This window comes from Antennarius striatus, chromosome 4, assembly GCF_040054535.1.
Source record: "Antennarius striatus isolate MH-2024 chromosome 4, ASM4005453v1, whole genome shotgun sequence".
NCBI classification, from domain to species: domain Eukaryota; kingdom Metazoa; phylum Chordata; class Actinopteri; order Lophiiformes; family Antennariidae; genus Antennarius; species Antennarius striatus.
Genome location: NC_090779.1, coordinates 15,776,726 through 15,793,438, shown reverse-complemented (window position 1 = coordinate 15,793,438; position 16,713 = coordinate 15,776,726). Strand labels below are relative to the sequence as shown.

Genomic DNA, 16,713 nt, shown 5'->3' with positions numbered 1-16,713 from the left:
CATACAATATAAACAATATATGTATGTGAAATTAGATAATAAATATATGAAAACCGTGGAAATTGTAAATCTATAAGAATATCAACATATGGAAATCTATTGAGTCTTGCTCACAGACAACACCATAAAAAACGTTATGTCCTTGACTGTATCTGCCTCTTTCTACCACACTCTCCCTGAAGGGAATGCTTGGTGTGACTACTGGCCTTCACTCAGGAATCCCTAAATTTCCCACAGCACCTGAACGCAGCAGTAACATGCATGGTAACCGGGGCGGTGCTATGTGGCTCCGAGCTGGGCGTGGGCTCCTCACTCGTCCCCTCTTCTCCGTGTGGAAGCACATTGTTCAACGCGGGCTCGTTTTACCCGGTCAATGAATGCATGGGTGCATTTTTTTAATTTTTTTATTTTTTTTTTAGCCACTGAAAATTAAACACTTTCTCCTAAGGAAGAAGAGGTAGACATCTGAAGACGGCGGGAATCAGGCCAGACCATTTTGTTTCCCGGTGGTTTCTACACGGAGGCAACAGAGTTGATTTTTTTCTTCTTCTTCATCTTCGTTAGAAGAAACGTCGTTCTTGTCGCTTATTAGACCTCTGCTTGTAAGTACCGGTATGCACTTCGCAAATATTTCACCAGTGACTGTTTTGTCTAATGATGGTTTGAAATGCTTTCAGTGCTTTGCTGGAGATTGCGGACCACAGTTAAAAACATGTTCGCTAGCTACCGTCAACATTTTAATGTAGCCGACTGGCCCTTATGTTTTCATAGTAATTCAGAGTCTAATGCTAATGTGAATGTACGTGCTATTTAAAATGTTGCGGCTTTAAATTCACAATAATTACCCATTTTATTAACAGTCTCCCATGAGTTTGGGTGTAACTTGTGGAGGAATAATATTAGATCGCGTTGGATTGCCGCCTCTCCTGGCCGTGAAAGCAAAAAAAAAAAAAAAAAAAGGAAAGTGTTTAAATAAAGCTAGCGGTGATCAAGTTTTGTGTAGCTGGTGTTCATTGTGCTGTTTTGTTGGGTATGGGGCTGCTGCTGCCTCAGTGTCCACCCAGACGAGCAGGGTGACGCCCCGCCACAGAGAGTACAGCCTGGATGTGTCACTGCGGAAGTTAGATTCCATTACAAGACATTTAGAAAGCTGATTTGGGATTATTTCTTCTCTCAAAACTGTCTGTTTGAATTTCTTCGTAATTCCTTAATAAAAAAAAAATTTAAAAAAAAAAAAAAAAGACAAAAGACTTGATCCTTAGTGAAGCATGTGATGGTCATGGAAATAATCTATTCATCCCAAATGACAACATCCCTGTCAGAATTAACACATTCATCAAAATAGCAGCGAAAAATGACATGAGACATTTAAATCCTCTTGTAGGAAGAAAATTGTTTCAGTTTTGTGTGTATTGTTGGGGTTGTTTTGGAGTATGATAGGCTACATGGTGATTATATTCTCCTTGTGTGTGTGTGTGTGTGTGTGTGTGTGTGTGTGTGTGTGTGTGTGTGTGTGTGTGTGTGTGTGTGTGTGTGTGTGTGAGTTTCTTTCCATACCCTCCTGCAATACGTAGAAAAAGCAGCATATGTGGATTTGTGACTGGAAATGCAGTCGTTATTTCATAGAGGTGATTGGTTGTTTGTATGTTGGGGTGTACCCTGCCTGTCACCCAGTGTTAGAATCCACCCTGCAAAGAAAAACCAGTGTACAACCACACTAAATTTTCCAAGATCATATATAGTTACAAGTACATTACTTTATGTTTTTCCATTAACAAGGTCTAGGCTTGGTTGACATCATTAACCATAGCATTCAGTGTAAAGGTGAGACAGGTGGAACAGCTGGATATATTCCAGCAATTTATAGAGGTGGATTGTTAATCTCTTGTCCTTTTCTCTGAGCAGCCGTAGTTTGTGTGGTTCACATCTGCTTGCCAAAATACATGTGACTCCTCTTAATGCCTTAATTTTACAAGACACATATTGCTGCATCCTGCTGTCATATTTTGGTCTTACCTGTTCTGGTGGGAGGCTTAAACCATGGCCTGGATGGCTATCATTTCCAATATCCAGCATTTGTTTTATTATTGACATTCTCAAATTAATGTTGTGGAGCGGTGCAATGGGTAGTGTTGTTGCCTCACAGCAAGAAGGTCCTTGGTTTGATTCCATCTGGGACATTTCTGTCAGGAGTTTGCATGTTCTTCTTGTGTCTGTGTGGGATAAGACCGTTGTGATTGTCTCCTCTTCAAGTAGATAAAGGAATAAATGAATAAGAATAGTCGTGCCAAAATTGAAGTTTAATGAGGTTAGAAATGGAAATATGCTAGTTCTTATACATTGTTATCTCCCCACCTATATATTTGAATAAGCTCACTTGAAAACCTCACGGTGTCACGCTTTAACTCCACCCACTCAAGCGCCCAACCTATCACGACGCATCTGCAAGGAGGAATCACGTGAACAAGAGAGCATGGAATTAAATAAACAGCTGTCACCACAAAAAACACTCTATTTTCTGTTAAATGTCCATTGACATATACTGTAATGCAAACACACTGTAAACAAGAATCCCTGAGGTGGAGTTTGTGTTCAGACTATGGTAGCAGTGTGTAGCAACGTCCTGGCTCAGCTACTGACTGAAAGTTCCACACAAGATGTTGAAGTCAGCAAGTATTTGGCTAACTAGTTAGCTCTGCTATGGTGTATGTATTTGTAGCCTGCCTGTGTGTACAGTGTATCCTCGGTGTCATAGAGACACACACTCGGCACGTTTTTATCTTATTACAGTTGCTTATTATCATGAGTAAAGTCAGCTTGTATTTGGCTGACTAGTTAGCTCTGCTTTAGTCCATGTTTGTGTATCCTCAGTGTCATAGCAAACACACACACACACACGCACACACACACACACACACACACACACACACGCACACACACACACACACACACAACCATATTGATACACGTATACATATTGATACATATCAATATGTATACTAGCCTCTGAAGGCTTTTTTGATCCACAGACCATCAACTGGACTCACTCATTCCTCTGATGAGTTTTGGGGTGTTTGGTATCTGACGATAAGCATCATGACTCCTCCTGCTGGCAGGCCTTTGTGTGGAGGTCATCATGACTTTTCATCTCTGATGCTGTCGTCACCATCTCACCCTGCCCAACGAGCTGAAAGGATGACCTCATGGGTAAAAGGTCATCAGTACCCATGGTGCTTTTAAGAGCTGCACACCAATGCATGCAAGAGAGAAAATTTTTCAAGAAGTAATATTTTATCAAAGATAATTAAATTAGATAAATAATGGTTTAGTTCTTGCCTTTGTAAGGTCTAAATTCTAGCACTAGATGAGGACTAAATGAGTATCCCTTTTTTAAAGGATTGTCATCCAACAGCTAGGTTATCTCTGAATGAGTATTCTTTATAAAGATTGCTTTAAGTCCTTACTTGAGCTTCACTGACTACCGAGAGTAGAAAAGTGATTCCTCAGCTACCTGTCAGGACCTATGTTTGGATGCTGTTCAGGGCAATGATGTCATTTTGAGAGTAGGAGGGTGCGATGGCTGGTCCCAGAGTCTCGGTACTGGACTGTGATACCTCCCTCGAGAGGGTAGTCTTACCATCAACTCTCCATTAAAAATCTATTATCTCTGGGGTTGTGGCTCTGCCAGTATGGATTCTTTAACCAATTAAGCACTTAAATGGAGAGCAAAATGTGTGTCGAGGAAGATGGTTGTTCATTTGTCCTCCCCCTTCCATCACATTTTGAAGAGATGGAATTATTTCTTGCGTTAGGAGGAGTAATATTAAATATGATGGTTATTGACTGTTGATTTCAAAGATTTATATGTGTAATTAGTGGGTGAGGGTGGAATTGTGCATTCCATTTTATTTTATTTTTTCTCCTTTTATTTTCTCTCCATATTTTCATATTCCCATCTCTTAGGTCAAAGTAAAAGTAACCCCCACCCCCACCATCCCCCAACCATACTCCTCCTATCACCCCCGTTATTTGCACCCTCTGTAAACTGTCATGTAAAATTATCCTCTCGGTCCAGGCAGGGTTCTAGGGTTTCAAAACGAACTCTTAACTTCCCAGGCTGAGGTGACTCGCCATAAATACTCCTGAGTCCTGAGCACAGACCTACTGTATAGCACTTTTTGATCAGAAGGTGCACAGCTACAAAAAGATTTTGGGGTTTGTAGAATAATACCGCCCAGCTTATAGATGCTGCAACTCTAGAGTGTCAGAGTCATATATATGTGAACACTGGAAGCTCACACAGTTTGCCTTTGTGAAGTGAGTTAATAGAGTAGTAAAATTCATTTGTATGACAGACAAAATGCATGACCTCATCATTGTTGAATGCATTATTTTTGCAGGCCTGCAGGTGTGATTGTCCTTGTAGAAATTAGGGTGAGAATGGTGTGAGGTTTTCAGGATACTACACAGAAACAGCTGTGTCTGTTTGCATCAGTAATAACATACTGTTTCTCTGTAGTTTTGTAAGAAAATGATCCGACCAGTTTGTTCTTTTTCTAACTCGTTAGCATATTTTGTCGAATGGTCACTTTTTGGAATAAAAGTCACGAATGGGACACATTCTTGGATCTACATTGGAGGATGTCCTTTGAAAATGGGTGAACAAGCTGGGCGTGGTCACTACTTTAGCACCTGGTTTTGCAGGTGTGAAAGGAACAAATGCTCGTTGTTTTTCAGATATCCAAAGTAGCTCCATGCTATTGATTTTGCTGGATATCAGTGATACCGTCTCTCTTCTCTCTGGATGTTTGGGAGATAGTTGAGGGCTACAGGACAAGCATGTGAGATTCTTAGTTTTATGAAAACCAGTTAGTAGGAGATGTGCTTATGACTATTTCAGACCTAATATAAATGATGCCAACTGTTCTTCAGATGCATATGAGGACAGATGAAAAAACCACCAGCACTTGATGTGCAATATTAAACGAACTGCAGAGAAGGGCAGGACACTGCTATGTGGTAAGGATAACTATGTCTGCATAACAGAAATGTGTTTATAGGAAATATGTGAAAAGAGATGCACTGAAGATTGTGATGCGCAGCGGCCATGTCCTCATTCCTCCTCTCTGTCGACACAAAACCAATCTCCGTATGAACCCCACTGACAACAAGTGGATCAGAGGAAGAGACAGCATCTCAATCAATGATTGATTTAGCTATTCATCCCATATGTATGAGAGGATTATTAATCAGTCACTGTCATGGCCTAGTTTGAGAAAGGGTTGTGTTTAATTTGCATTTTAGGCTGTAAATCTGAACTGTTTGTCAGACTTACACTTGAGATCTGGTTATGCGGGACAAATGGGCCAAGCAACCATCTCAAAGTTGGCAGAGCTGTGGTTGGGTGAAAGGATGCACGTGTTTGTCTTTCTTGCTTTTGTTTCTGTGTGTGCCCTACATTTTCTATCTTTGCTGTTTTTTTTAGCTTCTTCTGAGGGTTAGGCTCTGATGCAGTTTGATTTGTTTCAGTTAGGCTTTTTGTGTATGCGTTAATGTTCATAAATGTCATTATGCGCAGGGGTGCTCATAATGGTTTTGGTTTGGTTCTCTAAAGAGTACCTGAGGATGCATTAGGCAGACATGTTTTAGGTTGATTTCATCACTTGCAGCCACTTGAATTTGAATGGGTAGTAGTGTCTACGTCTGTTATCTCTGTATATTTGTTGCCATTGCTTTTCCCACCACACATCTTTAATTGTTCTGTTCTTTTGGCTCTGCCTTTTTATAAATAAAAGCTTAGTAATTTGACAATGTAGTCATAAAATGTCTTGCAGTATGGCACAGTGCAATCAGATTGCTTGGTGCATGTTTTCAATTCTGTGAGCAGTTCACACAATATTCATAAGGGAATTCCCGATCCCAACAATCTAATGTAATTTGGAAATGACCCTGTAGTAAACTCAACTGTTGACTGCAGCTGTCTGTAAAGACTGAAACCAAGTTCAACACATCCCATCCAGCAAAGTTACTTTGTCCCATTCATTCAATACAACCTTAATTAATTAGTTAGTAAATCGATGTAGTGAAGACTGATAAACACAATGATCATAAACAACGATCATAGAAAAATACCTTGTTCTAACATATGACCTGCATCATGTCTTTTGACTCTGTATGCGCTACTCATGACCACCTGTTACTGTATGTGGAAGGATTAGTCCTAAATATTAGAATTATAATACTCAAGCTATTTGTAAGCAAGGTTGAATCTGTGGGGAAATCCGTTTTAAGAGTCTGAACTGGTTTAGGCTCTATGTGAAGTAGGTTATTCGTAGGATGAGTCAGCAAAGAAGGCAGCAGTCATAGCAATATGTTTGAAGGAATGATACAAATATCCCTCCAGTGAATTTGATGACTCGTTTACCTTGTCCTGCTTTTTGTCATCTTCCCGTCCCATTTATATCTAAGGGAGAGGAGTGAGAATTATTTGGTAGAGACTTGTCTTTCAGAACTTCTGTAATCCATGCTGTCATTAAGGCCTTCACTGAATTAATCACAACATTTCAAAAACACAGAGCAGCATTATCTCTAAATTATAATGGTAAAAATGGTCCTCCCTTAATACTAATGACTCGTCTACTTTAGTTTCATCCATGCCGCGTTCATTGGTGAACTACATGTTTTTCAAGGAACCCTGATGTTTGTGTTCCATCAATCTTTGACTTGTCCTGAGCTTATTTACCACAATGATTAAAGGCCATCCAGAGGCTCTCTGCCTTGTACAAATCTTTTTTTTTTTACCAGCTGCTGTTTGTATAGTTACAGGAGGCTGTTTAGTGTCTCTGCTACTTCGTCACTGGGTACCAGGTTGATTTAAATACAGTCAACAAATGTGTGTCCACATCAATGAAAGGTCTGGGTTTTTTTTTCTGGGAATTACAACAGTGAGGGATTTTATTTTCACTAGGAAGAAACAATAGTTGACATTGGTGATGGTGTTCAGGGCTACCCAAATGAGCAATGGATACTCTACATGTCTGCATCGTCAGTTAGCTTGTATACTTTTTTGTTAATTATTAACATCAGTGAACTACTCTTGGTCTTGGCTGGTTTCAGTCTGTAAACACATCATTTCAGTTGCACACAATTCAGACACCACCCACACAGGCAAATGGAGGTTCTATTAATGCAGCACTTAATCCAGAAACATACAGTATTTCAGTAATTTTTTTGGGGGGGGGGGGCTTGTCTGTAGAGGTCTGCTGTTTAGAGACTGTAACGTGTTTGTGTGTTCTCTTTTTGGTTGATAAAGCACAAATATAGATTGCTCATGCAATCTAAAGCACTGTACTCACATTCACTTCTGCCAGGATCTATAGGTTTGCCAAATATTTGCAATTTTTTTGCAAATGTTTGCAATTGTGTAAATACAGTGGAAGTAAGTCCTTGAAGGCTGAATCTGAAGCAGCTACTGAGAATAGAGGAAGTCTCATAGATTTGAGGTGAAACATCTTCAAATATGGGGGGAAAAAAGTCCAGTTGCTTCTGATTCACCCTTCCAGGATTTCCATGACCTCATGCATGAGAATCAACACCAGCAGAGTAAGAGAACTGTAGTGGAGCTCATGAAATCATGACTGATTGATCACTTGCTCTAGCAGGTGAGGTGAGTTTATGAGTTTCTTATTCACTTAAACAGAAACAATCAGCAAAATCAAACACTAGATGAACTTGTTACGGTACATCACCAAAGGGTGATTTTATTTAACTGATCCTACACCCACCCTGCAGGACATTACCCAAACCATTTGAGGAAGAGAGTCAAAATTTCCTTAGCTGTTGGTGATGATGGTGCACACATGTCGAACTGTGTTTTCATTTTATCTGATTCTGGTCTTAATTTACATCAGAATCACACTCGGTGACAAAGTAAAACAGTGTTATCTGTATCTTGATAATGCATGTCTTCCTCATTTGCTGGGTTGGGTTAAAGGCTGTTCAAGGGCTATTGCATCCTGGGAGGCACAAAAAGTCAGTTCTTTTTCTCTGGGCTCTGACTTCAGAGATGACATCATTATAATGGCATCACCTGACTACTCAATAATGTATGATGTCAATCTGCAGTCACAACCTTTGGTGGTAGATTCTTATCAAATGCCAACAGATTTATCTTACGGTTAGCCGGAGCCATTGCTTGTGTTTGATTTGGTCTCTAAAAGTTTCTATTCTTTGTTGTGCTGACTCATCTTGCATCGTCCATGTCTACTGTTCGTATTAGGTCATAGATTTGTGGTCATTTTTAAATTAGCTGAGTAATACTTTGTCACTGCAGAAACACCAAATGTGATGACTCATCGACTTGGTGGACTTGGAATGTCACTGGCCAGTGTGGTGTTGTGGGACATCAGTGGATCTCTGTGTTTCTGTGTACTGTGCTGTGCTCACGCTGTTTCTGAGTTGCGCATTTGTGTTTCTAGATGGGTTAATTGTTTGTACTGTCTGTGAACATAATTGGCATATTTTTAAAACGTTCCACATTTTTGAGCACTTTTAGTTTCTGCTGGTGTCCACTTTTGTTCTTAGTTCCCACCTCAGACTGCTCCTCCCATCAACTGTTACCTCAGTTCTGAATAAGCCTCATGAATGGCAAGCCAAACATTTTCCAGTTGACTTTATTCAATAAAGAAAAAAGCTTTTTAAGAATGTGGTTTTTTTTGTTAAATGTTAAATGCAGAACATTTCATTTAATTTGAAATTAAATTAAATTGAAAATGTGTTTTTGTTTTGATAGTTGAGCAGAATGTTGCAGTGCTAGACCTCCAGTACTTTTCCGATGATATTTTCCCCATTACTTCCAAAGCCATATATTTCTGTAAACTATTTATTACAACACTGGGTCACTGAGAGTATAAGTGACCCAGTGTTGTAATAAATATTTTGAATAGTCTAAGTCTTAGACTATTCAGTGTACACTCTTACCTGCCCATACTGGTATTGTTGCTGCGTTCTGTTTTTGTTTTATTTTAAACTGCTGAAACACAGGAATTTCCCACTGTGGGATGAATCACTTTATCTTACATGTTATCTCTATCTGCGTTGTGTAACTTTTCACCAACAGAAGAAAAGGGATGATTTATACCCAGGGAAGACTTGTTGCATTGAATAATCTATTAAGAGGGTTCAGTGGGTCCACAGGGGGCAACTGCAGGCACACCTGAAGTCATAAAAGCCCTTTTTAGACCTCTCATTATGTTGCTATGGATTGATCCCTGTGGAAGAAATAAGGTGAACTAACAAGAACAATTCATGGCAATGGCGTAGCTTTGTTAACAGTAGTAATTTAGCTAACTTACTCAGAAATATGGTGCAGATCCAATTGGTATATATGTAACTTTTAAAAATCTTTTTGTTCAATATGTTTAGCTCTCTTTTGGATCTACTTCATGGGATGATTTTGAAATGGTGTCAGTGGTGAAATGGTGGAGTTCAAAGGTAGGACTCGGTCAAGTGAGACCTGCCTGATGAGGGTCAGTGTGACATGGCCTCCTTAGCTCTCCCTTTTACACACACTGAGCAGGAGGGGATTGGAACTGAGTACCTTCAGCGCATTTTTCACATTCCCCTTTGAGGGTCTCAACCTCAATCACCATTGTGCACATCAATACACACACGCAAACTGTTTATGTTTTTCCTAACAGCATGCTTTGTGCCACTGGTTGTGGTCAGTCCAGTGTTACACAAATCAAAGCTCTGTGTATGTCTGGAAAGAGTGCTAACCTGCTGCCCATCTTCTGTCCAGCAGTGGGTGAGCTGCAGCTGCAACCATGACGGAGTATAAACTGGTGGTGGTGGGTGCTGGAGGCGTGGGCAAGAGCGCACTCACCATCCAGCTCATCCAGAACCACTTTGTGGATGAATATGACCCCACCATAGAGGTACGAATCTCTTCTCTGACTTATGTTTCTGGAGTAATTCAAACTTTGAGGCAAATATCCCAAGAGTCAGCCTTTTGAAGAAAGATATTTGTTCTCTGGCCTGCTGTCACACGTATGGTTTCATGAAAACCAGACACTGAATGACGTGTAAAATGCGAAGGGGAGAGAGAAACCAAAGAGAATGTTTTCTCCACTCCTTTTCTTTATTTCTCTCTCTCTATGTCTCCCTCTGTTTCTCACCACGCCTGTCCCTGGCTGGACAATGTCCTTTTTGTGTTTTTGCATTCCTGGACCCTATGCTCTAACAAACAAAGGGACGGCACTCCATGTTTTTGCTGCTGCATATTGGAAGGCCAAACATTGACTCCATTACCCTGCTCCTAGTGGCCATTTGACCTGCAAGTGAAAAAGGATTCAACATGTAGCAACCCATATTTAGAAATAAAACGAAACAATTATCTTGAGAGGGAATGTTTAAAAAAAAGTTTATTTTATATATTATCTCACAATTGTAAAGCAGTTGCAAATTGTGCTCCATGTTTACAGCATTCTGTGGGCCTGGGTGATGAACAGTTTGCTGACGCTGCTCTGATCATTTCTACCATTTGTTTGAAATAATTGTCCGATTACATTTTGAGGACTTTTGACATGTACCTTGATACGTTGCCTTTGTTTTTAACTTTTGACGTTATGTGTTGTGCTTAGACTTCTGTGACCTGACCAGGTCACAGAAGGATCGAGGAATTTGTCATCTTCTCTCAGTGTTAGCGTGATTTGTGTGACGTGTTGCTCCCTTTCACGTTTTAATGATGTCTCCTCTAAACGTTGGAGTTTGTCTTTTTGTCTGTAGGACTCGTACAGGAAGCAGGTTGTGATCGATGGGGAGACCTGCCTGCTGGATATCCTGGATACTGCAGGTCAAGAGGAGTACAGCGCAATGAGGGATCAGTATATGAGGACAGGGGAGGGTTTCCTGTGTGTCTTCGCCATCAACAACACAAAGTCATTTGAGGACATTCACCAGTACAGGTGTGCGATTGTGGGTTTGGGGGGGGGTTAAAAGATGCAGCGGTGCCATGAATCTTGTTTCTATTATTAACATCAGGGGATCTTGTGTTTCATAGGTGAACATGTATATTCATTGGCCACATCAATCAGGTTGGAGCGCTGACATAAAGTCCCTCCTGCCCTTTTGTTTTCTGTATGAGTCTGTTTGCAAGTGTAATGTGTGTTACGAGGCCTCCCGTGGGTTCTGGATGGAAAGGCTGTGTCCATGTATTCTCTTCAGCTCTCTGCAGTATTTTGGTGATGTCATGCTGTAGTGTTTAACAGGGCTAAAGAAAGCTTAGACCTCAACTTGAGGATTACAGTAAGTCGCCAATGAAAACGATCCTGACTCAATTAGAGGAACCCAGAGAGGCAGCACTTCCAAGGTCAGGGAAGAAAGCAAGGCCAACTGTTTAGATCATGATGATGATGTTCTCTCATTTTCCCATATTTTGTCTTTCTCATTACTTCAAACATACCGTTGCCTGTCTTACTGTTGGGAAGCAAAAGATGTTACACATGGACAGATAGGGTTTATTACACATGTGCTTGTGTTTGCTTCTACCGTATATTCTGTTATTACTTTTGGGATGCATAAACGTCATGCTGGGATGCACAGATCTTTGTTGAAGTGCATCCCAGGGTTGCACTTCTTTCTTGAGGTACAATTAACTCTGAGAAAGCCTCATTTTAAACATTAACATGGGTTTTGAGTACGTGTCATGGTTAGATTTTGATCATTTTGAACATGATCCCAATTATATTTGCCACGGATATTTTCATAAAAGTTTTGAAACAATAACAATCATTATTCACTGAAACAAGGAGGTTATGTTTTCACTCGCATTAGAAACTGGTTTTCACTTGTCACAAGAGATTTAATTTTTTTTTGCCTTCTTTAACACTGGCCAGTTAATTTTTTATATTTTTTTTTCCCCTAATTGCACAAAAGTACAGAGTCAAATACCACAAATCATTGTAGAGGGGTGGGGCGTGGATGGGACCATTTAAACAGACGTAGGATTGTTTAGGCTTTGGCTGAGGTATGCAGTCTACAGCGAGCCATTCTAGCTCTTAGTTATTGTTGTGGTTGTGGGTGACACTGAATCCGTCTGCTATGATGATCATGAACCTCTTCATTGAATCAGTTCATTAGCATTGTTGGCTTCAGATGGATGGGGCGCAGTGTAGATGCATCCTACTGTACTGAGATCCGTGTGGGGGTGGGGGAAGCTGATAAATTGATCTGACCGCCTGCTCTCGCTCCATTCCCCCTGGCTGTCTGGCGTGTGCTGAAGGCTGCTGTAGTTATGATGTCATGCTGCCCACTGCCTGCCGGTTGTCCATCTCTCCCCACTCCCTGCTTCTCTCTCCATTGTAGTCCTTCAGCAGTGCAGCGCAGCCTAGCACTAACGTTCTGGTTGTTCCTCAGGGTCCTAGAGTTCCCTGAGCGGTTGCCTTTTGGCTGGTGGCGCTCCTGTTGTTTAGGAGGCAAGGGGGATCCTACACAAGCTATTGTCACAGTAGCTAAATACTTTGCTGGGTTGAAAGGAAGGAAACTAGATGGTTCAAAAATCGAATGCCATTCATTACAAGTCTGATGTTTTTCAATTAACAGAGAACAGATCAAACGTGTAAAGGACTCAGACGATGTTCCCATGGTGCTCGTGGGAAACAAATGTGACCTCCCGGCACGCACAGTGGACACAAGGCAAGCTCAGGACCTCGCCCGGTCTTACGGGATCCCATACATCGAGACCTCTGCCAAGACACGGCAGGTAGATGGAGAATAAAAAGCACACACATGAACATACTAACATGCAATTTCTTATTTTGAACTGACTTTAAATTCCATACGCATTTAGGGTGTGGTTTAGCAACATCTGAAAAACTACCAGACAGGATTGAATGAATAGTCTTTCAATTTTTATAGAGACAGTCACAGCACAGTCTCCATAGTCTCTGATTCACTGTTGCACGTTATGAAGCCACACACAGATTCTCATGTTAGTCACTGAACCCTCGGGAAGAACAGAATAATATACAAAGAATGAAGCTGTGATTTCTTCCTTGTCATCATGATTCCTTCATTAATGTGTTGGAAGTGATCACGTTTTGGGTGATCACTTCCAACACATGTCTAACGTTTCAGTTCAGATTAAACCTGAGCAGCATGGCGTGACAGTGAACTCTTCATTGATTGGCTGTTCCATAACCATGATGCATCTGTGTTTTTAGGGAGTAGAGGATGCTTTCTACACACTGGTTCGGGAGATCAGACAGCATAAACTGAGGAAGCTGAATCCACCCGACGAAAGCGGCCAGGACTGTATGAGCTGTCGCTGCGTGGTATCTTGATGCAGGTGAGAAAGTTCCCCCAAAAAGTTTTCATCAGCATTAATCAATCAATCAAGTTTTATTTATATAGCACTTAATCATGGCAACAGACATTTCAAAGTGCTTTAACAGACAGAGAAACCCAACTGAACCGTCCAGAGCACCCATAAGCATCAACATAGTAGAAAAGAAAGTCACCAATTTGATCTGTGGTTCTAGAAAGTGTACAACTTTGAATGTAACTGTCATTGTAATGAGTTATTAAACCATATGTCCCTCTGACATTTTACTATCTATAGGTTTATTTTTTAAGAGCAAAATGATGACACTGATCATACTTGTGTCATCTCATTCCACAGCAGCCTGTCGCACATGGAGGAGATACGCTACAGTACGCAGTAAAAAAGACTTCAAGATAGAAAGATTAAACAAGTCAATGATGAAATGTAGACTTTTTTTCAAAAAGAGGATGATTGAAAGAGAAGCTCTCTGAGAAACCACCAGAGCTGACTGAACACAGAATCTTTATGGAAAGAAGGGCTCGGACTGCTGCCCAAACGGCGACCTGAACTAAACCGGTCCAGCCTCTCTTTTGATCGGCACGTCGGACTGTGAGCTGCACCTCTATCAACTCAGCTCCAGTGTGGTCTCGCTGGGTGCGCCCACAGGTTTCCCTGCTAACTTATTGTCTTCGGTCTCAACACTGGTTTTAAATGGGGTGTCTCTGACCTCAAACCTCAAAAGTGTAATCCCCTCCCCAGAAGTACTGACTGAGTTCAATGGAAATGACTGGAACGTACATTTGGATACCCAAACATCTCATCTCACGCATAAATTCTCCCTCATCCCACCTGAGCTGTCTTTGTTTTCTTTTGAATGGCTGTGTCGTCCCTACATTATACTGCACACAGGGGGTGGAGGCTGATGGAGGATTGACTGTAAATTGTTGTGTTTAACAGTCCGCCTAGCTCTAAAAAGAAAGTCTTATTTTGATCTTAATGTGGAATTTGTTTTGTGATTTGAAAATCACTCAGCAATATGTGATGGAACGTGTTTATTGCAGATGGCGCCTGGTTTTACTTTTTTATCCAAGAACTGTCTGCTGTATTTGGAGTCCTTGTTGGGGATAGAATTGTTGAAATGCAGCTACCTATGCTCCTTACATGTGTTTTTTTTGGTAAGAATTGTCTTTGGAATAATAATAGCAATGGCAAGTGCAAATAGATTCTTTGTGAAATAGGATTTGTTACTGTAAACATACTATTGGGATTAAACCACCCCTTATGGCTACTAATTTTCCTGTTTTGCTTTGGTTTGGGGAGGAGAAATTCCGTGCATGGAAATTCAGTTTTCGTTTTACTAAACGCTGGAGGAGGTTGTAGCATAGGAGGGAAACCCTACGCCCGTATAGTGAAACAAGGTAAGGTTATGGTTTAAGACATTATGGACGCTTCACGTTTCTAGCATTTCGTTTCAGTAGCTGTGTAGTGTATGACAGTGATAACGGCTATTTTTGGATCTTGAGAGTCACTCCTTGTGTGTAATAAGACTCAGGAATTGTGTTCTAGGATGCTCTCACCTTATTGTCCTGGAAACCAGAAGGATATCACCAGATCACTTTACAGAGTGTATTGCACAAGTCCTGCCTCAGTCCACACACCAGTACTATCCTCATACTCCTCTTTCTCTGCCACCTCAACTCTACGACGGGACGTAAGACATCAGGTGCTACTTATTTCACAACCAGATTTACTGTATATGTGAGAATTTTGTGTGTAATAGTTTATGTCTGCTGAGTTATAGGAGTGAATCGCTTGTTTGTTTGTTTGTGCGCTCCAGGACTGCATTAATGTTCTCCTTAAATGATAAAGACTGCTCTATGTTTACTTTGCCTTATCTTGCAGCTGGTTTGAACCTCATATGTGCGGCAAGCGCTACCTAATAGGTGTACATGTTGTCTTGGCTGCATTGTTTTGTATATTTGATTATTTGTGCAACTAAAAAAATATGTGTGCTGAATTGTGTAGCGATAGGAAGACAAGTCCAGAAAAACACGACACAGAAATCTGACGCATTTTTCTTTCTGTGATGGCGGATGTGTCAGAATGTCAGTCTGCATTATAAGACAAAAAGTTGAAAAGAATTCTCTTGACAGTCTTGTATGAAGTGTCTCACTCCCAAATGTTCATATGGATTTATATTACAATTCTGCTGGAACTTCTGGCGCTGAAACTTTAGTCCAGATCAAAATTTTAACAGTTCAGAAGATCGGTAAACCTGAAGATATCTTGAAAGAAATCTTTACTTTTGTCCCTTTTCAAAGAAAACTGAAATTTTATTTTCTGACCAAATTCATGTTGTACAGCTGGAAAAAGTGATTATTTTTCACTCATTCAAAGAAACAAGATCAGTCTATTTTCTCTGTGGTCAAGTTAAATATTCATTTATCTGTGTGGAGGAAAGTGAATGTGTTTGAGGCTTTAGAAATTTGGAAAGAGGCCTTATGTTTTGAAATTTAAAATATTTCTAAAAATGTAGGAGTTAGGTCCCAATTTATTTTTGAAACATTTCACTCAAAAATCTTTCCGTGGGGATAAAGAAGTGTGGCATTTGAAGAATAAGACAGCCCTGAACCGTTTGTCCTCTCAAAACAGTACATCCTTGGTAATAATCACAATCATACAACAGATTCCCACAAAGTTATGTATTCAGATTGTAGTTGTATTTGAAAATAAGCTTCAAAGTGTTGTGGGGATACTTCAGCAAAACACAAGTATGCATTATTGAACCTGGCAAGCATGACAATTTTTTTTTATGAGGATTGATTTTGGTTCACAAGCTTGTTTCTCCATTTCAAACTCTGGCATGGAGGTGTGGAAGAAATCTGTACAAATGTCAACTGTTTAGCTTTTGAAGATGCATTTACTCTCTGAAAATGTGGCACATGTATTGCAGGACAGGAATAAAGATGTCAATAAACAATCTGTCTTTTCATGTCATATTTAAGATCTGCTGCCGCCTACAGGCTACTGTGTGTACTGCGTTCATAAGCCTAGAAGGACGTTTACATGAAACAAAAATACAGTGTTTTACATCTAGAACTAAACAGAGTAATATTTTTTTCCTGATTGTTTGGCAGTATCTTACTGTGTGATACCGTGTAGATGACACAATGTGGAGAAAGTTTTATGGCTATCAGGTAAAATCAGTCTGTTTTCTGTCTGTTTCTCCCTGTTTCTTTTCATGTGATGTCATTAGTTTAAAAAATTACTTATTTTCTAAAACACAAATATGTGTCAATTTCAAATTTCACCACTGAGCTAATTATGAGGCATAGCAGTACAGGCAATCTCCATTTTTCAAATAAAGTAAATTTAAAGACAGCATTTGGAAG

At 40.3% G+C, this 16,713-nt stretch overlaps 1 protein-coding gene across 5 annotated transcripts; it reads left to right on the top strand.

The window, feature by feature from the left end:
- The first annotated feature begins 338 nt into the window (after nucleotides 1-338).
- hrasa (HRas proto-oncogene, GTPase a) lies at nucleotides 339-16,303 on the top strand. 5 transcript variants are annotated; one of them, XR_011035194.1, is made up of 7 exons: nucleotides 339-602; nucleotides 9,803-9,935; nucleotides 10,786-10,964; nucleotides 12,601-12,760; nucleotides 13,221-13,345; nucleotides 13,679-14,739; nucleotides 14,888-16,303. XR_011035194.1 is itself a non-coding variant. In XM_068313031.1 (6 exons), the coding sequence occupies exons 2-5, from the start codon at nucleotides 9,825-9,827 to the stop codon at nucleotides 13,338-13,340; spliced, it is 570 nt and encodes a 189-aa protein (XP_068169132.1). In that variant the 5' UTR covers nucleotides 339-602; nucleotides 9,803-9,824; the 3' UTR covers nucleotides 13,341-13,345; nucleotides 13,682-16,303. The 5 variants fall into 5 exon arrangements, 4 of the variants coding, with proteins under 4 accessions (XP_068169132.1, XP_068169128.1, XP_068169129.1 ...); XM_068313031.1 differs by having other exon boundaries at nucleotides 13,682-16,303; XM_068313027.1 differs by having other exon boundaries at nucleotides 13,679-16,303.
- The last annotated feature ends 410 nt before the right edge of the window (nucleotides 16,304-16,713 follow it).